The sequence below is a fragment of the Sinocyclocheilus anshuiensis genome, unplaced genomic scaffold, assembly GCF_001515605.1.
Source record: "Sinocyclocheilus anshuiensis isolate Anshui unplaced genomic scaffold, SAMN03320099.WGS_v1.1 scaffold1170, whole genome shotgun sequence".
Taxonomy (NCBI): domain Eukaryota; kingdom Metazoa; phylum Chordata; class Actinopteri; order Cypriniformes; family Cyprinidae; genus Sinocyclocheilus; species Sinocyclocheilus anshuiensis.
Genome location: NW_015538055.1, coordinates 23,500 through 48,745, shown reverse-complemented (window position 1 = coordinate 48,745; position 25,246 = coordinate 23,500). Strand labels below are relative to the sequence as shown.

Here is a 25,246-nt window from a genome sequence, read left to right as displayed (position 1 = left end):
AACAGAATACAAAACACAGTGGTACTCTACTAAAATAATTAGGCCAAAACAAGTGGATAAAAATAAATATAAACAGATAAACAAATAAATAAAAACTTAACAAAAAAAAGTGGATAAAAATAAATATAAACAGATAACCAAATAAATAAAAACTTAACAAAAAAAGTGGATAAAAATAAATATAAACAGATAAACAAATAAATAAAAACTTAACAAAAAAAAGTGGATAAAAATAAATATAAACAGATAAACAAATAAATAAAAACTTAACAAAAAAAACATCTAAATTTGTTTTAGTAGTTGTTCTTCCCTCCCACCAAGTGACGTCGAACAGGATGTAGATTTGCACAGGGAACGGGAAGTGTAGCTCGCGCACAAGTTGGAACGTCATCTGCTTCCTTAACAATGGTGACTGTCACGACCGAATCGTTGGTATCGGCAAGACTCAGAGGAGTACTGCTTGTTGTCATCCTTCATTTTGTATTAATACCACCGCTGACTGCTATATCAGAGCCGGGATATTGGGTCCTGGATGTGGATAATGTAAGTGCATTCCCACCTGCAGTATCCAGGCTAAGTGAAATCTTGACGCTCGTGTTGTGTCTTCAGAGTCATGACAGGCCATTGTCTTTACATGCACACACACACACCAGTTAACAGCTACTATAAATGAATTTATAGAATTGAAGAATGTGTAGAATATATATTGGGGATCGATAATATGATGTAATCTGCCTACAGTGAAAATGTGTCCTAAGGGATGAGGCTAAGCTAGGCAGTAGCTTTACAGGATTTCTTAGTCTGGTCTTGCCCTAATATAGCTGATTTCATTCTAATCTTTTTATTACAGTTACAAATGCATTTCTTGTGTGATATATGAGCATGAGGTATTTCATTTTTAGGGTGACTAGTCAGATCATGAAATTGTGAGAATCCTCCTTTTTGTGTGTCTTAGGAAGGTGCGAAGCAAAAGTTCTACTATTTTCCGAAGACAATGTTCAATAATACTTTAATTGAAATAAAATGTGAGTATGCGCTTTACTTTTCTTACATTTTTTTTCTCTAAATTTTCTCTAACACTGACAGGCTATTTTTTATTCAAAATTTTAAATTAAATTTTAAATTTTTTTCATTTGTTTTCATTCGATTGTGAGTTTTTTCAAAGTAATTTAATCCAGTTCATCAGTGAATGCCATGCTTTGGCTGCTCTGATGATTTTTTGCATATTTATTCATATGCTGTATATATTTCAGTGCTCAATGAAGCGTGTGCTGGTCCTGTAAACTTCACTATAGCATGGTATTTGCGGAGTTCTCCTTGCTACGATGAAGTGTTTGGACTTGATGTAAGTGTGTTTTTTCTAAAAAGTGATATTTTTGAAGTTGAACAGCAGTTTAATATGCACAATTCTCTTTTCTTCAAAAAAGCCTGAATCAGCAGCACTCTATTTTAACAACAACTATGTACAGCGCGAAGGAAGCAATGGGTTGTACATATACCACGAGTATGAGCCTATACAGTGTGAATCTAGTATTCCTGGAAATAAGGTACATGCCATCTTCACTCTCTCGTGCATAACTTGTTCAATGAATGTACATTTTGTCACTGTGTTGATGAACATAAAACGGTTTGCATTTAGTTTTAGTTAGTATTTTTTAGTTGAGTCAGGTCTAACAGGTCTGACAAATTAACATGAATGGCAAAAGATCTGTCATTGAGTTTTTTTTGTTTTTTTTTATTGGACTCCCCAGCTTGCAGTAGAAAACTTTGATCATCCTGAACGTCTGACATCAATGACTTCGGTAAGTTGAACTGATGCTTTTAAACCAGGGTTTTTTCAGGGTCAAAAATGGTGGTAGCTTGTGTATATGGTCATCCACATGTGCAAAATTGATTGAGTACATAATTGAATTTAATAATTAACATATATCTATATGAAATTTTGATTTGAGAAGATTATATGAGAAGAAAGAGACTGTTGAGTGATATATGAAACTAGGACAGCTAGCTACGTAGGAAATCTGTTGCCTAATTCAGCTGCACAGAATGCTGTGATTGACCAATCAGAATCCAGTTTTCCAAAGAGCCTTGTAATTGGTATTTCATCTGTCAGTCTGATTATCTGACACAGATTCTGTCTGTTTTATTGTTAACTTAAATAGCCAAAGCTTAAACAATCAGCAGACTTTGCTGTTCATTTGAATGTCTGGTCTAACCAAGCATTGGTTCTTTTGAGTGTGTGCCCAGGGTCACCTTTCATAAACATATTGCTATTAAACTAGTAATCCTGCATAGATTTTGTCCAGTGGGAAAGGAATTGCGAAATGGGAAATGACAATGCCAGAATCATTTTAGAGAAAAAAAATATATTATTTATAAAAAAAAAATTGTTTTAATTACTGCAATCCAAAATTTTACTTGCTGTATAAAACACCGTTGTCGGCTCTCTTTTGTGTTTCAGCCAACCACAAATTCACAAGGCAGACGAAGGAGGGACGCAGGGAAGACAGAAGGGCAGACAAAAGATGTTGGTTCATAATCTGTTTTAATATTTTTTTAGGAATTCACTCAAAATGAAAAGTCTGTCATCATTTATTCACCCGCTAAACCTGTGATGTTTTTTTCTTGTAGAACACAAAAGGAAATCTTTAACAGAATATCTGAGCTGCTCTCTGCCATACAAATAAAATCAATTGGAACTGGGGGCTGTCAGGCTTCAAAAAGGATCATAAACAATATAAGACATAATAAAAGTAGTCCCTACGACGTTTGCACTATATTCTGAGTCTCCTGAAACCATTTGCAGTCATAGTCACCATTTACTTTCATTGTATGAAAAAGAGCAACTTATGTGTTAATGAGAACAACATGAGAGTGAGGAAAAAATGACAGAATTCAGATTTTTGGGTGAATGACTCATTTTAATGCCCTGATATAATTATTAAGTTATGGTACATTTTGTTGAAAAGGATGTAATATGACATAACTTGTATGAAGTTCCATGCCAACAACGTTAAAATGCGGTTCACTGTTTCAAATGTTTGCATGATCAGGTTGCAGCAACAAACCCATCAAGTGCTCCAAAAAGCAAAGACTCTTTATCAGTGGAGACCTCAGTGAGTATTAAAGCACAGAATCATGATTCACAAAAGGTTTTTAAATTGGCTCTTTTTTTACATGCATGTCTTGTTGTTGTAGGAAAAACAGTCTAAATCACACACTGCAGTGGCACAAACCTGGGAAGACAGCCCTTATATGTTCATCATCAGAATTGAGGCAAATCCATCTGTTAAAGAATCAAAATCAAGCATAAAACGTAAGATTCTAATTAGACTTACCTTAACGGTAATAATGAGGTTTTATGTAGTGATAAACTATTGTGGAACTCTAAAAGCCAGATCTTTGATTACCAGCATAATGTCTTGTGATTGAGAACAACCTGCTTTGACAACAAAGGGGCCTTTTTAATGACCAGTTTTATAAGTAAATTAGCATTTATATTTAATATATATTTAATATTAATAGTTTTAAAAATATATTATACAGTGGAGGTCAGGATGTACGGCACCCATCAATACATCTCAGCATCTGAATGGCCATTGATGATTGTGAGTACACATTGTGTGTGTGTGTGTGTGTGTGTTTTCTTTCTTTCTTTATTTTAATTGTCTAACTGCAGTAGTTATTTAAGGCTTCATTTTGTATGTTATTGTAAATGTGAAAGTAGCAACAGCATTTTGTGCAGCATTTTGGGTGGTTCTTTCATTCACAAAGCTTCCAACCATATTTTTGTTCTAATTGTCTGTTTCAATGCCCATTGTCTTCAGTTCTACATGGTGATGTGCATCATCTATGTGATTCTGGGCGTGCTGTGGTTGGCTCTCTCTGCATGTTACTGGAGAGACCTGCTTCGGATTCAGTTTTGGATTGGAGGAGTGATCTTTTTGGGCATGCTTGAGAAGGCAGTCTACTATGCAGAGTTCCAGAGCATCCGTTACGATGGCCACTCGGGTAACGCAACTCAAAAATGTGTTGTTAAAACCGGTTATATATATTTGTTAATTTCACAAACAACTTGAACTGAGACCCTACTGTGTGTCTGCAGCTGAAATTTGATATTTTTTATGTGTATTACAACATAATGCATTGGCATTTAAACATGAGATCATTTACTGAACTCAAAATAGGTTAGATTTTATATGTCATGCATAATGTGACGAAAACTGAAGACTTTAATATTTAGTTTTTAATATTTTTATAATTCTGATAATCTAGTAAATGTAAAAATAAAGCTGCTTTATGGTTAACACAAAGGCAAACTGTTTTGATGTACATTATAGTAATCTGGTCTATTATATTAATAAATCCTGAGGCTTATGTTTGATGTGAGTTATGTTTGATGACTGATGTGACTTTGGTTACTATAGTGAATGCAGTCATTACAGTGCATTATTTGCATGTGCAGTTCAAGGTGCAGTGGTGTTTGCAGAGGTACTTTCAGCAGTAAAAAGAACCCTGGCTCGAGTACTGGTCATCATTGCTAGCCTTGGATATGGCATAGTCAAGTAAGTTGTTTTGAAGCAGTAATATATTGAGGCAGTTGAACAAAATGGATTAAAATCATCTAGTCTAAGTAATACTTTTATAAAGCAAGGATGCATTAAATTGATCAAAAGTGACAGTAAACATTTTGTTACTACATGGTTATAAAAAAAATCAAATCCTGAAAAAAATGTATCACTATTTCCACAAAAAAGAATAGCAGCATAACTGTTTTAACATTGATAATATTGAAAAATGACTTTTTAGACTTTTAATAACATCATTTGCTGAAGTAATCTTCAGCATAGTTCTATACACTTCTCATTCAATAACTCCACCTTTTTGCTGCAGACCAAGACTAGGAGCATTGCTGCACAGGGTGGTGGGGGTAGGACTGCTCTACCTTATCTTCTCTATCATAGAAGGAGTACTGAGAGTCAACACGGTAAAGAGAGTCTCGCAGCTGAAACTGAACACACTATCACTACAAAATGAAAAATAGTGACCAGTGGAGAAACACGTCCACCTTTGTGACAAACCTCCTAATTTAACGAAATGATGATGCTGCACCAAATGTCATGTGAAGCTTAATGTTTCTCTCTCGCAGGAGCACGGTGGTTCAAGCAGGCTGCTTTGTGACATTGTTATGGCCCTCATTGATTCTTGTATTGTGTGGTGGATATCCTTTCACAAGTCAGTCATCTGTTAAGACTATGTATTCATTTTGTGCTGTAATTCAAGTGACTTCTGCATGGTGTAGATTGGGACAGATAGATGGAAATGAAAGTAGATCTAATGAGGTTGAACTTCTAATTTTTATTTTTTTTGTATTGCAGTTACTAGTGCTTAAGGTTCACTCTGCACAGTTATTTTTAGGAAGCCATGTTATGGAAATTTGAGTCTCTCTTTGCTCTTCTCAGTTTCTTTGGCTCATGTGATGGTAGTGGTGTGCAGCTGGCATAATGCTTTGTCGAATATCTTCTTTCTCCATTTTTAGTCTTGCCTCAAAGCTAGTAGCATGATCTACCTTTGTTGGGCTGAATGGTGGTTATGGTTTTGCAATGTGTGAGCAACTAGGGCTCGGCGATGTATTAAATATTAAAGGGGTCCTATTATGCTCTTTTACAAAGTCTTGATTTTGTTTTGGGGGTGTACTAGAACAGGCTCTCATACTAGGTTGTTCGAAAAACACATTATTTTTCACATATTTTACATTATTACAACACCTCTCTCCCCAGTCTGGCATGAACGGCTCAAATAGTTCCTGTATCAAATGAAAGCCTGCCTTCTGAAATACGAAATGTGCTGTGATTGGTTAGCTGGGCCAGTGTGTGTTGTGATTGGCACCACTCGGCGCCTGGTCGGGAAATGTCATGCCCCTTACCATAGCCGCCTGCGAACTTCAGTGTAAAATATTGCGTCAAAATCAAATCAATTTGAGCGTGATTTAAACCCGGATGATTGTAACCACTCTAAGTTCGTCTGCCTTGGGAAAGTTAGCGTGTCTCCGACATAGTGATAACACTCGTTGCCTTCTCTAGTGCAGCTCAACCAGGTCTCGTCCCATTCATCGGTATTTGTGATATCACAAATCATGGAAAATATGCGTTGTAGTCCAAACGAGTCATTCGTTGTAGTTTTTGAAAGTGATTTCTGTTAAATAAAATATCTCCTTTTGAAGTGGACTTTGAAATTTTCAGATCTTTTTTATGCTCAAACAGCAACATTACAGACTAAGTAAAGTTGAAAAAGTTAAAAAGCATAATAGGACCACTTTAAGATGTATTTGTGATGATCCTGATTGCAATATGAAATTAAGCACCATAGTAGGTGTATCAGTAGAATAGTTGGTAAGATCTGTTTATTTCTGTTAATCAGTTTAACTGTGCATAGATTCTGATTCAATAATTCACTTAAAAAAAAAAAAAGAGTGAAATATTATTGTTTAGTAATAAATTGTAATGTTTGCTTACATTCATCAAGTTTTTATTCATCAAGGAATCCTGAAAAAAAGTTTCATGATTTCTACAAAAATAAGCAGCACAACTGTTTTCAAGATTGATCATAATAAGAAATGTTTCTTAAGCACCAAATCAGCATATTAGAATCATTTCTGAAGGATCATGTGACACTGAAGACTGGAGTAATGGCTGCTGAAAATTTAGCTTTGCCATAACAGAAATAAATTATGCAAAAAAAAAAAAAAAAGTTAGTTCCAAGCCATATCAGAGCAAATACATAAATATTGAGGTAATGAATACCATAAATAGGAAATCGTCCAGCCCTATGTAGGACCCTCTGATGGTGGTGTATGATGGTGCTACTCTTCTCTCTCTTTCTCTGGCTCTCTCTGTCTTTCCCTCTATCTTCCCCCTATATTGTTCTGTCAGGCTGAAGATGACCTGGTGTTGCTGGCTGCCATCCCCTTGGCTGTTCTCGACTCTACCCTCTGCTGGTGGATATCCTACGTTTCTCCATTGCTGTTTGTGTGTGTCCCTCTTTCTCTCTAAATGGGTTGTGTAACAGTGGCCTTGCGCATGTGGGATGTTGATGACCCCTCTTTTTGTTCTCCTTCTCTTTGCAATTTCCGTGATTTTCTGTAAAGCTTGAGAACACTTAAAGGACAAACCCGTGCATGTTCACAGTCAGGAATACTCTCTACAGTTTCGCATCTCTCCCTTTTTTTTTTTACTGCAAAGTAAGCTGTGTCTGCATTGCATTGCGTTTGAACAGGAAGTCGCTGAGCCCTAGTGATCAGATATAGTCCTTGACACTCAGTCACATCTTCATTAGCCTGGCCCAGACGATGAAGCTCCTTCGGCTGAGGAGAAATGTGGTCAAACTGTCCCTTTACCGACACTTCACCAACACACTCATATTCGCTGTCATCGGTGAGCAAATGCCACACACTACTACATTATTGTGCAAAGTATCTTTGACAGGATTACAGTACTGCATTGAAATGCCAAACTGCCAGTGATTAATGTCTGTGTAATACTCACATACTGAATTATGATTGGTCTATGTCAAACATCTGGGTTACATGATTTATTAATGGAAAGTGAGCCATAATTGGGGACATTCAATCTCCGTCTCTTTCTCTTGCTATATTTAGGTTTACAACATTTCAAACTATCATTTTACTAAAAACTTGCAAGCACTGATATTTCCTTAATGATACACTACCGTTCAAATGTTTGGGGTCAGTAAGACAAAAGATTTTTTTGATACAAAAGTTATTTTGAACTTTCTATTCATCAAAGAATCCTGAGAAAAATGTAGCATGGTTTCCACAAAGATATTTGATCAACACAACTGTTTTTAATATGGATGATAATAAAGCAAAGAAATGCTTTTTTTGAACACCAAATCATCATATTAGAAAAAATTGTTAGATTATTGTAAACATTATTTTGAAAGGATATTGACTGACTTGATTGAGTGATGCAGTTATTTTTTGCCATGAATACAGTAGTCAACATTTGAAGTGGATCAAAACCTTTCATCAAAGTTGTCCTAAAACCTAAAAACAAAATGCAGCCCTGTCTTAGGACAACTTTGATTAAATTTTTTGATCCACTTCAAATGTTGACTACTGTATAGTCACTGCTGCTGACATGGCGTTCAATCATAAATAATAAATAAATCCGCATATTAGAATCATTTCTAAAGGATCATGTGACACGGAAGACTGGATTAATGACTGCTGAAAATTCAGTTTTGCCATCAGAGAAATAATTATTTATAATAATTATAAAATATTAAAATAGAAAATGGTTATTTAAAATTCTAATATTTCACAATATTATTGTTTTACTGTATTAATGATAACAGATTTTCAGTGAAGTGAAACTAGTTTTAATTTTTATCTGAGATGAATTTTAAAAACCTCTTATAAAAGTCCATGTCTACCTTTTTGTTTTCCCCTCGCCATGAACATAGCCGTGATAGCTGGTAACTATAAACAAACAAACAGTATTAATGATCAAATAAATGCAGCCTTGGGGAGCATAAGAGATGTCTTTTTAAAAAAAAAAAAATCTTTCTTAGCCCAAACATTTGAAATGAAGTGTATGCATGCATATGTGTATTTATTTTGCTTTCTTTTTCTGCCACATGTTCTCATAATTAAATTCTGCTTCTCTTTCAGCTTCTGTTATATTTATTGTGTGGACAACAAAGACCTTCAAGTTATCCAAGTGCCAATCTGTAAGCATTCTCTTTTTATATGTAATAAATATGTCTTCTGTGCTTTTAGTTAAACTCATGTACGTTTAATGACACCTTTCCTTCAACTATTCTTGTAGGACTGGAGAGAGCTGTGGATAGATGATGCCTTCTGGCGCTTCCTATTCTCAAGTATCCTGCTCGTGATCATGTTCTTATGGAGGCCGTCAGCCAACAGCCAGAGGTAAAGCGCTTCACTTCTAACCATATGTCAACCCCATTTGTAAACACCGCTAATAGTAGAAACAAGATCGTCAATCTTTGTCCTTCTGAACCCTTCAGGTATGCCTTCAGTCCACTGGTGGATGAGGTTAGTGAGGAAGAAGAGGGGGAGCAGCTAATGAATGAAGCCTTCGGTAAGGGTCTTAATTAAAAAATTAGCAGGTGTGAGACAGAAGTAGTCTGGAGAACCTTTCATTCTCCACTACATATGATGCATTTGATTTAAAGTCGTGATGAAACGGAAGTAGCAACAGATCTTTTTTTCTGTACTGTGATCAGACAGATCAAAAAAATAAAAAATGTATGCCTAGGTTGTACACATCGGTTGATGATTAGATGTTGAGTTGTGGGTGTTGCACTCAAAAGTAAGGGCAGATGTACATGAGCTTAAACGAACTCAATGAATGAAGTTATTTGAATAAAAAAAAAATTAATAGGTCAATTTTTTTTATCAAACAAATACATAGAGAAACGTTTACAATAAGATTTATAACATGCATTTAGAAAATAGATGGGGTCGTTTTTCATTTAATGCCGACTTTAAAACATTCAGTTTACATTTCATCAGCACATTTGAATGCTGCCTATCAAGTCTGCAGATCTGGTTTATCAGCCTTTGTTTGCTATGCTTTCATTTGACTGCCTTTAGCTGGTTCTAACCAGTTATACTTGAATTCACAGAGGGTGTGAAAATGAGAGGAATGAAACCAGAGACCAATGGAAGTGCAAAACCCAGCAAAGTGGTAATTCATAACAATACTTGGCTTAAAAAAAATCGTTTCATGAAAAGCATGTTGTATTGCCATATATAAGAATGCCTTATGAAGGATTAGAAGTGCCATTTACATTAAAAAACACCCTGTTGCGTGAAAAAAATTTATTGTTGTGTATTCTCAAATACGCTGCATATTTTTGGTCATATCAAGGCCTTCGCCTCATGGTAAATTTGTTTTATATTCCCATCCAGGATGAAGATCTCAAATGGGTTGAGGAGAACATTCCCTCATCAATGGCTGATGTGTAAGTCCAGGGATCATATAAAAGTCATCTGTGTATAGAAATTATGGTTAGAATGATAGATACTAGCACTAATAGCACTTTTCAGTATGGCACTGATTATTTGTACACCCAAACACGTCATCGGTTTGCCTGTAAAGCTACCAGCAATCTCTGCCATGTCATTGACATGTCCTTCTCTTTGTTTTGCAGTGCACTGCCGCCTCTGCTAGACTCAGACGAGGTAAGTGTCTCATATTCTGATTGGCCAGCAGTAGGCGCCCTTTGAGCATCTAAAGTAGAGCAGAGTAGAGTCTCTCTGTTGTTTTTTTTCTGCTTGGAACAAAAGGAGCGCTGAGGCTTTGGAGGTTTTGTCTGACTAATGAGAGCTCACTTAAGCTAACATTGGATGTGCTCGTATATCGAACTGCAGCCAATGTGGACAAATCTCTAAAGAGGAGATCAGAGATTACATACTACAATACATATGTATTGTATTGTTATTTATTTGAGGAATTTCATTGTATTGCACAGCATTTTTTTAAATGACTCACTTTCCTCATTGTTTAAAAGATGACTTTCTTTCATGATTTTCATTTTTTTTTTTTCTTTCTTTCTTCCCCCCCCCTCAGGAGATCATGACCACAAAATTTGAGATGTCCAAAATGGAGTAGATCTATGAAGAAGATGTATGTAATGTATATAAAATGTGTACGACAATGCAAAACTGCTTTATCCTAAAATATGAGCTTTTCATAAGTAACATCTGTACATATGTGGGACGATGAGGGTAGAATTTTGTTTTATTTTTAATTGCCTGTTTGTATTTATATTTTCTCAAATAATATGGTGTAAGAGTTTCTTAAAACATAACTGTAAATTGCCTTTGACTGTTGTTTACATATCTACGGGACAAAATGTGATTAAAACACGTTAGTTTGTGCATTGTGCTCTTTCACTAAGAGGCTTTTGCACAACAATCCTATTATTACATAAAGATGGGAAAACATGTAAGATAAAAGCTTTCTCTTCTGGTTTTCGTTAATTCGTCAGTATGCTTTCACAAATTAACAGTACCTTCCTGACTTGGTGATATTTTCAATTAAAGTGGCCATTAAGTGTCATCTTGTTGGCCTGTGCACCATTAAGCAGATTGCCTTTCAATGGATTTATCTGACGTGAGTTTTTAATGCTCTGTTGTCATAGTTAATAGACACTCGCCTGCCTTTGGGTACAGTTAGATGACTAGGGAAAATCAGTTTTCAGGAGTTTTAGTGTAAAAAAACTTTTAAAACTTTTTTTCCCTCCAGTTGATTCAAACAAACCAAGGCTTTTTTTCTCCCCTGGGACCAGCTGGACTGCTGGCCACAGTATATCTAGCAGCATATGCAAATGCATGTTGCAAATAAAAATATTTTTATACCAAAAACAGTAAAAAGTTATTGACCCTTTTTGACATGTAAGAAGAGACCTAATGCTTAGTCCACCCGGGTCATGCTGTCGATAGGTATTGATTTCTTCTCAAAGCCACATTCAAAAGTCTGTCATGCAGTGTCAGTTTCACCCACTTGCCAATACAGTCTCAATATCTCTGTCCTGTTTTGTCCCTGTTAAGTCAGCTCATTATCTGTTAATACTTACACAGTTCTTCATTAAAGGGCTAGTTCACCCAAAAATGAAAATTTGATGTTTATCTGTTTACCCCCAGGGTGACACTCTATCTACAATCTCAATTAGGAGTGTCAATGGTCAATTAGTAAAATAATTAATTTGTGGGTGAGAATATTAAAAAAAAGGGGGGGAGTAAGTGAGTAAGTCATTTTGATCCACACTCCATACCAGTTGGTGGCGGAAATACACCATTTTGTTATTTGTCAACCGCCAATAAAATTTTAAGAAGAAAGCAAGAAGTAGAAGAAGACGCGTCACGGGCCGGCTGTTGAGAACACGCTCAGGACAGTTCGGACATTGCGGTGAATCAGAGGTAAAATACTATATAAATACTGTTCAGTTTTTTGCACAGACTGATCGTTTCGTGTCTTTACACATCAATGTATCGTCACGAGCCGCAGGGTTTAATTTGGTTTTGTTTGTGTATGTTTTTTTGACTCTCAAAGCCGTGATTCCCATTCACTTCCATTATATGACTGACAGACTGCAACGGTTTGAGTTAGAAATCTTCGTTTGTGTTCTACTGAAGAAACAAAGTCACCTGCATCTTGGATGCCCTGGGGGTAAGCAGATAAACATCAAATTTTCATTTTTGGGTGAACTATCCCTTTAACCCCGACCCTGTGGTAAGCTATAGGGAATGCTGCACCAAAACCTGTTGCTAGGCATTCTGTTAATCTGCAGTTACCATGCTAAAAGCATGATTTCAGAGATTTAGTGTAAATAGTGGACAGTGTGTTGATGGTCAAGGATGGCAGTCATAATCACCTGAGCTCAATACAAATATTGAGGATGGAGTAGGATATTAAATTGCAGTGAATGCAATCCAATATTAACTGATATTTCTCATAATAGTGTTCATATTAGGGGTTTTATATAATGTGTGTTCCCATTTCCAAGATGCAAATTATGCACTGTTGTGAAGCAGTATTTTTGGAGGGAAACTAAACAAATTCTCTCCATTGATTTGCATTAGCTGAGACTATTTTACAACTGCCCCAAATAGCAAACCCAGTTAATCTGTTATTAGTCAGCATTTTCTAAAATCTGTCAATGATGGCATAATCTGCAAGAAAACCCAGAGAATTGCTTAATGTTTAATGGTGGTTTATTCATGTACACAAGATAACAGTCTAAAAACAAAAACACAGAGATTAGAGCACATTCCGCATTGAATTCACAATTCGGGGGGCAGTCTGGTGAGCTGTTATTTCAAATGTGTCTGTATCACATAACTAGTCAAAGGAAAATTACAAACAGAATGGCAATTAATATAAATCTAACAGTCTTTATGATCACGGTACTTTGAGATCACTGAGATTAACATTTCAAAGGAATGTCATTTATGACAATATAAAATCTCACTAGTAGACAGGCAAAACATTTACAATGATGGAATGCTAGCAAGAACTGCACTGATTGATGATTCTGAATTATTGCTTTTCAAGATTTTTTTTTAAACTATGTGGATTGCATCTCTCACCATGGTGAATCGTGGCGTAAACATGTGATTACTCCATATTTTGGGGGAGGGGGGGGGGGGGCATAGCTCCTCGCTGAACGAATCCCATGCAGATCTAATCCTCTTTGTGTGGCGTCACACGTTTCCCGCCTTTTTTTCTGGTAAATGATAACAGAAGAGATTTCAGAATATATTACAATATATTTTTTACATTTCAAATTTTCATTAATTATACACACATTTTTGTCACAGGGAACAGGTTCATTTACGTTCACCAAAAATAAATTTTAAACTTTATAATACAGAACGGCAAACACTACACAACTGCATGTGACAGTATTGTGAAAAACCTCTTCCTCAAAAACACTTAACTATTAGTGGTTCGACATTAACATAGAGACATGCTGTAATCTTTCATTTAATAAATTCTGTGTAGAGAATACTTCCTGAAAATACATAAATTGCTACTTTGGATAACTTTACAACAGCTCAATTACAGCACCTGTAACTTCCTTTGAATTCACTGACCCTAAAATTCACAACTTTTTAAAGGGGTGATGGAGTATATCAATATCTTTTTGACATGTCCACAACACCAGAACATGTACCCACAAACACAGATGAAGGTGCTCAGGATCATAAAGGATCAATACAGAGATCCTTGATTTAAAGTAACTTCTCTGTGACAGTAACTGACATTAATATCTGTGTAACTGCTATTGTTTTCAGGCTGGAAACACTTCAAACTACTGTCCAGAACGTCCTTCTCCTTGGCTAACTGTTCAGTGGCTGAGGATACAACTGCACGAACGATGGAAGCTGCAACCTCATAGAACATCCTCTTCAAGGCTTCCTCTTGTTCATCGGTATTGGTCTTCGCTGACCCAGAAAGGGACCCTCCACATTGAGGGGCCCCATCCCCCCCAGTCTCTACCTCAACACTAGTACCTACTCCTAATTTAGCCTCTGCTTTGCCATTTCCATTTTGCAGTAGATCTCTCGAGTCAATTGGAGCTTCACACTCACCGCTTTGGGCAACTGCATTGACAGTATCACACTTCCCGTCTTGATTGAGGATCTTCCCATCCTTCGGACAAGTTTTGCCACTAGAGTCTATGGTCTCCTGGTTGGTCTCATCACCCTTCACATCATTCTGGGTTGTTGCTTCATGACTGTGTGCTGCGGTGTCCTCTGATGTAGCATCCGAGCATCCATTCTCACCATTGGCTTTTGGCTCTGTCTGGGCTCCACCCTCTGGTGCTGGATCTGCTACGTGAGACTTGTCTGATGGCTGACCAGATGGTGCACTAGTGTGGGACCTCTCCTCTCCATCAGAACTCTTGTGTTCGCCTGCCACCTGAGCTTCATTATTGCTCTCATTCTGAGCCACAGTTTGCTCCTCTGATACAGTCTGTGGGACATCAGTTGCCCCAGCTGCATCATCAAGGCCATCCAGGTCTTTAGCCTCACTCACACAAGTACCATCTCCATCTTTCTGGGCTGCTGTACCCTCCCCCATGTCCACGCTGGTACTCTTCCCCTTTCGCAGTATGAAGTTCTTTAGTGACACAGCACGGTTGAAGTGTGTCCTTTTTGCCTTGGCTGTCTTGCCTGAGTCTTTACCAGCCTGTGGTTCATCAGTCTGCTCTTGCTCACCCGCTGCTTCTTCCTCTACTCCACCAGTGTCAGCTGCCCTCTTTGATTTGGGAATAACTCGTTTTTTGAAAGAGGTCCAGATCTCATTTGCATGCTGGTCCACAGATTTCTGTGTAGTAGCAGTTGCTCCTTTCTCCTCCTCACCCTCAGCATTAATCTTCTCCTGTGCTTCTGCGTCGCTGGCTACCTTTACATCTTCCGTCCCCTGTTCAGCCTCTGGGGCGTTTTCATCTTTTACATCTGAAGAGTCTTTGTCCTTTGGTTTGTGGATTCCAACAACTGATGAATCTCTCTTCAGTCCTTGGAATGTCCAAGATCTCTTTAGTTTCCACCTTTTTTGCCCAGAGTGCTCTGACTTTGTAGTGGAATCCAGTGTCCCACTGTCTCCTGCTCCATCTGCACTGGTTCCTTCTGCACCCTCAGCATCCTTGGACTCATCTGTGCTTTTCTTGTGACTTTTCTGAGCCATGAGTTTCTTAAAAGAGTGCCAGCGTTTCATGTTTTTCGTTGTTTGGGGGTTAGATTTGTCTGGCTCATCTGCAGTCGGAGGCTCCTCTGCTTGGTCTGCCACATTTGTGCTGGCATCAGCATCCTCCAGCCTGTCTAGTGATTTTGACCGAACCTTGCCATGTTTTTGAAGTGCCCCTGTACCATCCTTTTTGTCTGTGCTTTTGTGTGAGAAAATTTTAGCAACAGGCTTGCGAATGAAGTCCCTAACACTAGACTTCTCTCCTTGCTTTGGCTTGGCACCAGATGCCTTTTGCTCTTGGGAAACCTCCTCATTTTCTGGTGCCTTTTCAATAGTCTGCCCATCGGCTGCAGCCTCGCCAGCTTCTGCTGGCTGACTAGATTCCTGGTCTTTAGGGCCTGCAGTATCCCCTTGATCGTTCTGGCTGGAGACCTTATCTTGCTCCTCGCCAGTAGTGTCCTCAGCTCCTGTTTGCTGCTCCTTCTTTTTCTTCCCTCCCATTACTTTTCCAAGCCCACTTTTATTTAAAAAAGAGTCCCATATTTTCTCAGAGGCTGGCTTAGATTTGCTATCAGCTGGTTGCTCTGTGCTTTGTGGTGCCTCAGTAGTAGGCTGTGTTTCCTCTGTTGAAGCTGGGGCTTCCTCTGTTGAAGCTGGGGCTGGATTTGTGGTTTCTACCTCGGCCTTGTTCTCGACAATGTCTGCTTGGACAGGCTCTGCATTAGCCTCAGTTGCCGCCATATCGAAAATAAAAACTCCAACTATCAGGTCTTCCTAGCTGAAAAATACTTATTTCCTTGAGTTCTTTATGGAACTGAGTTCATTGATGATCAGCCAGCAGCTCTGTGAGTGTTCCTATCCAACTTATTTCCATAAGAAATGGGCAATTCTGCATCATATTCCGTATGGAGTAGATGGACCTCAAAGCTAGAAGGAGAAAAAAGACAACAATCAGTTTTAAATTGGCTGCATGTATATCAATCAGCATATGAGAAATGTTTTATTTTTTTTATTTTTTTTTTACAATGCTTGAAACTTGTTCTGTATCTTAGCTGTACTACTGTGTTCTACATGAGGTAAAAATAAAGAATGTACTAGACAACATCATGCTGCCTTTAAGTGCCTCCAGTCACCTTGGAGTCACCAGTGTACACATGATCAGTGATTTCTTTTACCATTTAGGCGATTTGAGGAGTTTTTCTTGTACTTAATATAGAACATTTCACATTTAGATATTGATCTGAATACACATCTTCTGTTGACATTTAGATTATCTCATTGCATAAATGCACATATATGTGTTGTATGAAAATGGCAAATGCAAAAATAAGTCAACATACCGTTGCCCATATGACGATGAAAGATCTTATTATAAACCTCTAAACTCTTCACCCTAGGTCAACTCTTATCATTTAACACTGGGGCTGTTTTTATTTCTACACAGAGAATTCTTTTGTGATTAAAAAAAAGTATCTTTTGTCAAGCTTTCTTGATGCTTAAAGCAATTTAATGCTTCCTCTGAACCCACTTGCGAATTTGAAATTATTTTACATTGTATTCGGTCTGAGACGCTAGAGGTGAAACCACATGTGACAGTTTTGGCGCTTTTCCACTGCGTGGTACGACTCGGCTCGGCACAGCTCAGTACGGCACGGTTTGCGTTTCCACTGCAGTTCAGTACCGCTTTAGAGTGGGCGGGATTATTCACATGTCGTTATAGTTGCGCCGCCTCTACTACCACGACTCCTAAAAAAAAAAATCCTTTTTCATTCCGCGTCGCCCCATCAAGCTCTCGCTGGATCCGCTCCTCTGCTATCAACGAGAGGAACGTCTGTTCTTCCGCAACAGACAAAAAAACGTTTTGGTTGTTAAAAAAAGGTGCGCTCGTTCAAAGCAGTTGCGTTCAATCCTTCGCTGGCTGTGCTGATTTAAATCTAGCGGTTCTTTTGTGTTTGTGTCACAAGTTCAGTGACGCAGGTAGTGACGATTCTCTCCGGCCAATCCGTGATCAGCAGAGTTTACACGTCACGTTTTGGTAACGGTACGGTTCACTTGAAACCCCAACCGAGGTGGTACTAAAAAAAGTACCAGGTACCAGGTACTGTACCCAGTGGAAAACCCCCCAAAAGTGAACCGTACCGAGCCATACCGTGCCGTACCATGCAGTGGAAAAGCGCCATTACATAATTGATTTATTCAAGGAACGTTATGACTGTATGCACTGTAAAATGAGTACAGTAGCATAAAAAACAGAAGCAATATTCTTTGCCTTGTAAAAAGCCTGATGGAAAGAACATGGCTTAATTGGATTTCGCTGTGACTGAATCTGTTTACTGATGGGGCACAAGACCCTGCTTACCCATCCGACTGACACTGGGGACAATTGAGGCTTGACGGATTTGTCCCCTCTTTTCATGGACAAAAACCTTGCCCTTTGTTATGCAAACGCAGTAGAAGAGACTTGGAGAAGCTCCCTCGATAAAGCCCTAAATGTGGGCTCAAACCCACATACCTTGCTTGCAGAAGTAGAACATAATTCTAATGAGAAACGAGGGAAAAGCCAATGCAAATGCTGGAGACAGCAGGTGCCAGTGCTCTTCAAAACCTCATTTGCATTGCTAATGCGTCCCTAACCATCTCCTCCATTTTGTAAAAATGTGTTTATCAACATCACCCAAGTTATTTTAATTGACGGCGCTGCACGAGTAGTACGTTATTTGCCAAAAAACGTCGAAAAGACGCAAGCAGACATCCTACTTCTGTTGTGTCTGGAAAACAACCCTGAACAATGCTCATTCATGTCACTTGATTCGGATCACCAATTTATAGGACCTCACAATAGTGTGAGTAATTAAACAATATTAAGATTCACGAAGCTTCCAGTAACCAGTAACATGTCTGTCACCGTGTAAATGTGTGATGTGGGAATTATGAAATCATCATGCAGCGGGAAAACAACAACAACCCGCGCGCGCATTCCGTGTCTATTGTGGTAAAGCCATGCTTGTTTTATTCTCGAAATCTCGTTAGGATCCAATTCAGCGACAGAAGTGCTTTTGCTTTTTAAAAAGGTTTTTCACTGATACATAGCCTTCACCACAGACTGGGCGCAAATTCACACTTGAGTGCGTCTGATAATATGCGGGAGGACAGTCTGGCACGTTTGGCGAAGTTGATCGCATGAATTAATGAACTCGTAACAGTTGCTTGAGCAAACACGCAATAGTGAAGCAGATGTCCTTATTCAAAAACATAAACACAAAGCAAGACACGCTGGAAACGGATTCATTGAACCAAATACTCAATTTCACTATGCCTACGAATTCAATCCCAGGGCGCAGTCATTGGGCGCCTATTGTCCTTTCCAAATAAATCTCTGCACTTCCTTATAATATCCATTGCATAGGCGACGCGTGCAAAACAACACGTAGATATTTTGACAAGAAAAGATGGGCAATCAGATCTAGGATACAAAATGAAGTTCTGCACGACAGAAATACTCGAAATAATACAACAAAAACATTATAACTAAGAAAAGAGTCTGCAAACCTTGTTCCTCGTGTGTAAATCCTTCCCGTGTGCTGGAGGAAAGGTAATAATCTGCTGTAGACTGGAAAAGACACAAACTAAATCCCCGCTCGCATCCTCATGCCTTGACTGAAGTGAGATCAGTATGTGTGAGGGAGAGAGAGAGAAATTGTGTGTGTGTGTGTGTGTGTGTGTAGAGAGAATTTCGCGCGCGGGGACGTTGAGGGTCGAGCGCTGGTATTAACAGACGCGCAGCTGCTGCTCCATCTATCTCACCCTGTTGCCCTTAGCAACCAGGGAGACCAACCGCACCCTGCTACCACACGGCACACGCACACACACCCGCCCCCAACACTAAGAGGGTTACTGTACGGGGTTGAGATGGTAACTTTAATTTCAGCCACTTCCCCTGATTTGCGTGAAATGTGGTGATGTTGCATCACGAGCCTTCAGATTGGCTGCGGCAGGTCCGCAGATTGTTTCTGCAACTCAGTGACGCAGGGCAACAGATCGAGTGGTCGGGGAGACTGGGGGAGTGTTGTAATGTTTAGTTTCAACGTCTGTAACTCACTGCTTTTGCTATGTATCCTATGTTCCTAGGTGTCCTAAAATGTATCCTAAACTCTGATTTGTCTGTTTAGAAAGCAACAACGAATCCATAAACTGTGCAAATTAATGTCAAGTACAGAGAATGTAGGCCTACAACATGTAAAACGTAAAGAAAAGATAATTTTGCTTCCATTTTTTCTACAAGGGTGAGATGTAAAAACAATTTTAAAAACATGGACATTTAAATTTAAAACTTTATACATAAAGTTGTTGTGGTAAAACATAGTAAGAAAATACAAAAAAATTGAGAGATATACAGGTGCATTATTTAATACACGAGTTTCACAATTTGAGTTGAATTACTGAAATAAATGAACTTTTCCACGACATTCTAATTTATTGAGATGCACCTGTACATATATAGGCTATATATATAGAGATATTTGCTTCTATTTGTATTTTTTTAAGTATGCTATCTAGAAAGCATACAATCGTGCAAGTTAAACCATTTTAAAAACATGGATATTTAAAATTTTGTGCATAAAGTTATTGTGGTAAAAATAGAAAGTTTTTGTTTGTCTTTTAATGGAGGCATATACATATGTATAGAGAGAGAAAGATAATTTTGCTTCCATTTTTTCTACAAGGGTGAGATGTAAAAACAATTTTAAAAACATGGACATTTAAAATTGTGTGCATGAATTTATTGTGGTAAAAAAAAAGAAAAAAAATGAATGAATTTTATATATATATATATATATATATATATATATATATATAAAACCCTTATTTATAATATTTAACCCTCAAACACAATGCAAAATTCAAAATATAGTTAAAAGCCTGAGGAGGCTGGTATATAGTGATGTCACTGCTGTAGCTAATTTCTAATTGGTTAAACTGATGGTGTTACATCTCACCCTGTTACACACTCCTTTACAAAATGAAAAGACGTTTGCACAGGCTCCACAAATAGAAATGTGAACAACTGACCTCATTATCTGAAGCTAATTGTTGGGGAATCAGAACAAAGGCCCGTGTGCATATTGGGTTGATGTAGCTGAACAATAAGAAAGATTATTACAAGTATCTGCATCACAGAAATTGCTCTTGAGACCCTAAAGCAGCCAGGGGATGAACTGGAATTTTTAGGACTATGTGCCAAGGCCAAAATTGTTTTATTGTGTGCCTGTTTAAAATATTGGGCAAAACTTTTCCCCAAGGCCAGAATAATATGTGCGTTCCACTGGAAATGAATCGCTCTGTGATGAATATTTCATACGATTGAGCATCTGCAAGAGAATTCTGTGCTCCTTCATTGAGCTTTAATTTCCTCATGGAGGATGCCACATCTGTCTGGAGGCATCATCAAGTCAGACATTCAGTCTCGGTCTGGTTCATTCCGCAACTGAGCGACGCTGAAGTATTATCAAGCTGCCAAAGAATCATAGTAAAATCATCCTCATTCAAGCCAAGGGGAGGAGCATAAAGGATTGGTCAGTTTGAAGGAGCGATCTATAAATAGCAGGATAACGGGATTATATTTACAGGACAAGAAGTAACAGTTATGATTGTGTATGTGGCTATGTGTGCACGTGTGTGATGAACAGAGGTATTGTCTGACCTTGCACTGCACTTCAAAGATGATAGATCACTTGGCAGTTATAGGCTGCCTCTTGGTAATACATGGTCATGATAGGTAAAAAATCAATACATGAAAATGAAATTATATAAAAAATTACAAAAACATATGTTTACCTATGCATTTAGTGACCGAGAACTGTGCTGCACTTTACTAATTTATTTAGTTAAGTTATTTTTTAATTTAATTAATTTTAGTCTTATGCAGCTTTATTTCTCTTTATCATGTTAATTACCTTGAATTACCACTGTATATGCAATTTGATAGATCAAATTTAACGCAATGCTTTGTATGAAAAGCAATTATAAATAAATAAAATTTGAGACTTTTTTCTAACCCGTGGCTCGACGTCATGAGCAACTAAGAGCAATGACAGAAACGGAGATGTCTGAAGGTCAACTCTTGATTGCAATCAGACAGACGAGTCTGATTAACTATAAACAACCTTAAAAAAAAACACTCTTCTTCCTACAGTTATGGCATCTGCACGAGCTTCTTCCTTCAACAGCCCACTAAAACCTGCCACCAAGCCTGTAAATGCACATCTGATGTCACATAGGCTCTAGCATGGGAATGGGAAGATGTTACGCCACTGCTGTGAAATGCCCAGGCTTTGGATGGAGTGGAAGGAGCAAATGTGTGTATTTCTGCCACGCTAATGCCTTGTGACAGCACGCACTTGTGTGTGAGCAGAGGGGTGAAGCTGGGGGTTGGGGTGCTTCTGGTCTGACACATTCAACCGAAGGCCGCATCAAGCTCATGGCTCTGACTGTCAACTCCATTTCCCGCTCTCTCATCCACCACAACCGAGGTCTTATTTTAAGAAGCCGGTGTCGTGGCAGGATGACCTGCACGTGCTTCCACACGCAGCTGTAAACACCGGGATCAGAAGTGAGCCGATCAACTTCTTTTAGTCCCCCAACGCCGGGTCCCTGACGTTTCGCTGGGGAAGTAAAAGTAGTTTAATCAGTCCTGCATTTGCACACTAAACAGGTAAGATGTGGGAACAAAATCAGTATTAAATGATAAGATTGGCCTTTTGCTCTGCTACTGGCAGCCCTGGTTAAATATTTCACACCGGAAGAGGCGGGGTGGAGACTTATCCAGGCTTACGGTCATTGTCAAGAGAAGTGCCTGCAGAGGGGGAATTAAAGGCTGCACAAAATCTTACTGCAGCAGCAGACGGGAGAAAGTAAAGACGTACATATTCGAATCTAGATTTGAAGCATTTAAACCGCATATTTAGGCTGAAGCGAAGTCTCCTCCTTTCTTAGGAGGCTATTTAGGTAATGGCACCTTCCATGGGACATTAATCTGTGTAATTAGGTTTCAGCTGCGCCATGTGAAATAGATTGCTCTGGCATACTTCACTCCTCTGCAACCTGTACCTAGGAGAACTTTGGTGGAATGAACATTTTTTTGGCTGTCCACATCCCTATTTATTTTCTCGCCAGCACAAAACATCCATCAGCTCCTGTAAGGGGAGATTACATCAGTTCTGATCTGATCCAAAATAAGAGCTGGCCATGTTAGGCCTGCTGCTGTCCGGGTGATGACGCAGCAATATCATAACATGCACTGGAAGACTGAGATGCTCGAGACTGAGAAGTTGCCATTAAATGAAAATTCACTCTATCTATTTTCTAAATGCCTGTTATGGATCTTGTTGTGAAACATTGTTCTTTCAGTATCATTCATATACTTTTATCGTTTTTGTTAATATTTTTGAATTAGATTTTTTATTTTCTGTTTTCACTTTAATTTTAAAGTTTGAGTAATTTTGTGTTTTGTCATTTTTTTAATTTTCATTTATTCAAGTTAGTTTATTTACTGTTATTTTAGTACTTCATGTTAAACTTAAAGGGATAGTTCACCCAAAAATGAAAATTCTGTCATTAATTACTCACCCTCATGTCGTTCTAAACCTGTAAGACCTCCATTCATCTTCGGAACACAAATTAAGATATTTTTGATGAATTCTGAGAGCTCTCTGACCCTCCCATAGACAGCAATGTAATTACCACGATCAAGGTCCAGAAAAAAAGCAAGGAGATCGGTAAAATAATCCATGTAACATCAGGGGTTCAACCGTAATTTACGAAGCTACGAGAATACTTTTTGTATGCAAAAAAAAACTAAAATAACGACTTTATTCAACAATTCGTCTCCTCTACGCGGTGCTAGGCACACCCTGGTGCTATTTTGGAGAATATCCACTGAATGTAAACAGCGTATGCTATTCTGTGTCAGCTGTGTCACAGCTGTGACGCAGCTGACACAGAATAGCATATGCTGTTTACGTTCAGTGGATATTCTCCAAAATAGCACCAGGGTGACGCGGAGGAGACGAATTGTTGAATAAAGTCGTTTTTTTTTGTTTTCGTTTGATCGTGTTAATTACATTGCTGTCTGGGAGGGTCAGAGAGCTCTCAGAATTCATCAAAAATATCTTAATTTGTGTTCCGAAGATGAACGAAGGTCTTACGGGTTTGAAACGACATGAGGGCGAGTAATTAATGACAGCTTTTCATTTTTGGGTGAACTAACCCTTTAAAGAGAGTGAAAAATGTGGCCTTGGCAACTAGCTGAAATAAAATGCGTTTTTTTGTTTTTTAATTAACAAATTTTATATAGTTTTAGTTTTAGCTAACAATAATAACATTGTTGTGAACAATTCATCCATGCATTGCGTTACATTTTTTTTTAATATTTAATCAAATTGTCATAACTGGACCTTCTGAGGAAAACTAGATGTTGACACGACTTCTCCAATCATTTAATCCACTTAAACTCCGCCCCTGCTAGCTCACACCCAAATCTCAACATACAATCAAGCAACCCGCCCTATTTTTTTCCCCCCATTTTTTCAGTTATCCATTACACTCTGATACACTCTGATGTATGTAACATTTTGGAAGAAATTTGTCGCTACTTCAGTTTCAACGTGACTTTAAAGGTATAATTAAGACCAAAATAAACATTTGGTCATCATTTAATCACGAAAACAAGTGTTGAAAAATGTGAAAACGGTTGTTTTGGACCCCATTGACTTTCTTAGTATTAACATTCTTCAAAATATCAGAGAATAGTAAGTCATACAAATTTGGATTATCATGAGGGTGAGTAAATTATAACAGGATTTCCATTTGTGTGTGAACCATCCCTTTAAATTGTGATTATTTGAGGGTAACAAGCAATTTTTGTGCTTGACAACCATTCATTTGAGGAACATTTCTTAGATTAAGCAAGTTGAGATCTTTCATCCCACTGCCCCGGTAGACAGCTTAGACAACCTGCACTGTTCGGTGACCTTTTATAGTATAATGCTGATTGGTTAATGTGTCCCTTGTGGCCTAAACGTAATGTTAACTTCACGCATGGACAACCTTTGAGGTGCAGCTGTTCTAGATATCCAAACGAATGCTGTCCTGAAGTGTTGGCTTCAGAGGGATTTCCATGTAATCTCTTTATTAGCGCACAGCCTGTCAGTCTCAATCACTGGTGTTGTTGTGACCGAGCCCTGCTGTGTGGGAGAGGGGTTCTGGGAGCCAAGGTCCCAGCCAATGGTGCCCTAGCCTGTCGATTAGCTCCATGCTATCTCATTAAGTTACTTGAGTTCCTTTGCCCACTCGTGTTGGCAGGACACAGTAATGGTATCTGAAAACAACAGCTAATCATTGTGAAATGCTTCTTTTCGTATTAATCAAAGGAGTTTTGGTGCAACCACTGTCCATCATAGAGAGCATGAAATGTGTGCAGACATAGCTCTGATGCTCAAGTGATGTCTGAATATTGAGTATAACCAATGAGTCAATCAACAAATGAGCCACACAGATGGTTCCTGTATGGGATTATTAGTACGTTAAACCGGGCATATTAAAGAAAACAAAAACAAAGTTCATTCGGCAGGGACATTTCTAAATATAGTAAGAAAATAAGAACAGTAAGAAATGGTATTAGCTTACAGTTGAGTAAGGATGACCAGTGACCAAAATATAACATTGAAAAAATTTAGAGGTAGAATTAATTCTCAGAAAGGGCTCTCTCTCTCTCTAACTTTTGAATGAAGTTAATATATTAATATATTTTGTTATATATAAAATGTAAATATTCATATGTATATATACATACCCATTATAATATTTATTTATATATTTATAAAATTGATTATAATGTAAACAAGATTTATTAAAAAGCTCTCTCTCCCTCTCTCATGAAAGTATCTGTGTGTGTGTGTATATATATATATATATATATATATATATATATAGTGCTCCCTATA

General features: G+C 38.0%; 2 protein-coding genes across 5 annotated transcripts; one reads left to right on the top strand and one right to left on the bottom strand.

The window, feature by feature from the left end:
- Positions 1–343: 343 nt before the first annotated feature.
- On the top strand, positions 344–14,140 carry LOC107682388 (transmembrane protein 87A-like). 3 transcript variants are annotated; one of them, XM_016478646.1, is made up of 22 exons: positions 344–543; positions 956–1,025; positions 1,254–1,345; positions 1,428–1,547; positions 1,752–1,802; positions 2,462–2,527; positions 3,054–3,116; positions 3,199–3,316; positions 3,547–3,608; positions 3,828–4,011; positions 4,466–4,565; positions 4,894–4,987; positions 5,150–5,221; positions 7,325–7,433; positions 8,693–8,751; positions 8,850–8,953; positions 9,052–9,125; positions 9,673–9,734; positions 9,959–10,011; positions 10,201–10,231; positions 10,620–10,676; positions 13,850–14,140. In XM_016478646.1, exons 1-21 carry the CDS (start codon positions 406–408, stop codon positions 10,659–10,661), a joined length of 1,764 nt encoding a protein of 587 aa, XP_016334132.1. In that variant the 5' UTR covers positions 344–405; the 3' UTR covers positions 10,662–10,676; positions 13,850–14,140. The 3 variants fall into 3 exon arrangements, with proteins under 3 accessions (XP_016334132.1, XP_016334138.1, XP_016334127.1); XM_016478652.1 differs by lacking the exons at positions 5,150–5,221; positions 13,850–14,140 and adding an exon at positions 6,933–7,001 and having other exon boundaries at positions 10,620–11,221; XM_016478641.1 differs by lacking the exon at positions 13,850–14,140 and having other exon boundaries at positions 10,620–11,217.
- LOC107682371 (uncharacterized) lies at positions 12,758–19,144 on the bottom strand. 2 transcript variants are annotated; one of them, XR_001633472.1, is made up of 4 exons: positions 18,795–19,144; positions 14,147–16,172; positions 13,142–13,278; positions 12,758–12,893 (listed from the first exon to the last, which is right to left on the bottom strand). XR_001633472.1 is itself a non-coding variant. In XM_016478632.1 (3 exons), exons 2-3 carry the CDS (start codon positions 15,984–15,986, stop codon positions 13,256–13,258), a joined length of 1,863 nt encoding a protein of 620 aa, XP_016334118.1. In that variant the 5' UTR covers positions 15,987–16,172; positions 18,795–19,144; the 3' UTR covers positions 13,118–13,255. The 2 variants fall into 2 exon arrangements, 1 of the variants encoding a protein (XP_016334118.1); XM_016478632.1 differs by lacking the exon at positions 12,758–12,893 and having other exon boundaries at positions 13,118–13,278.
- Between the last annotated feature and the right edge of the window lie 6,102 nt (positions 19,145–25,246).

Coding starts and splice junctions, on each gene's coding strand:
- LOC107682388 (XM_016478646.1), top strand. CDS start 406: ATGGTGACTGTCACGACCGAATCGTTGGTATCGGCAAGACTCAGAGGA. Junction 3,117..3,198: donor CTTTATCAGTGGAGACCTCA/GTGAGTATTAAA, acceptor TTGTTGTTGTAG/GAAAAACAGTCTAAATCACA. Junction 9,735..9,958: donor GTGCAAAACCCAGCAAAGTG/GTAATTCATAAC, acceptor ATTCCCATCCAG/GATGAAGATCTCAAATGGGT.
- LOC107682371 (XM_016478632.1), bottom strand. CDS start 15,986: ATGGCGGCAACTGAGGCTAATGCAGAGCCTGTCCAAGCAGACATTGTC. Junction 13,279..14,146: donor CAATGCAGTTGCCCAAAGCG/GTGAGTGTGAAG, acceptor ATCATTTACCAG/AAAAAAAGGCGGGAAACGTG.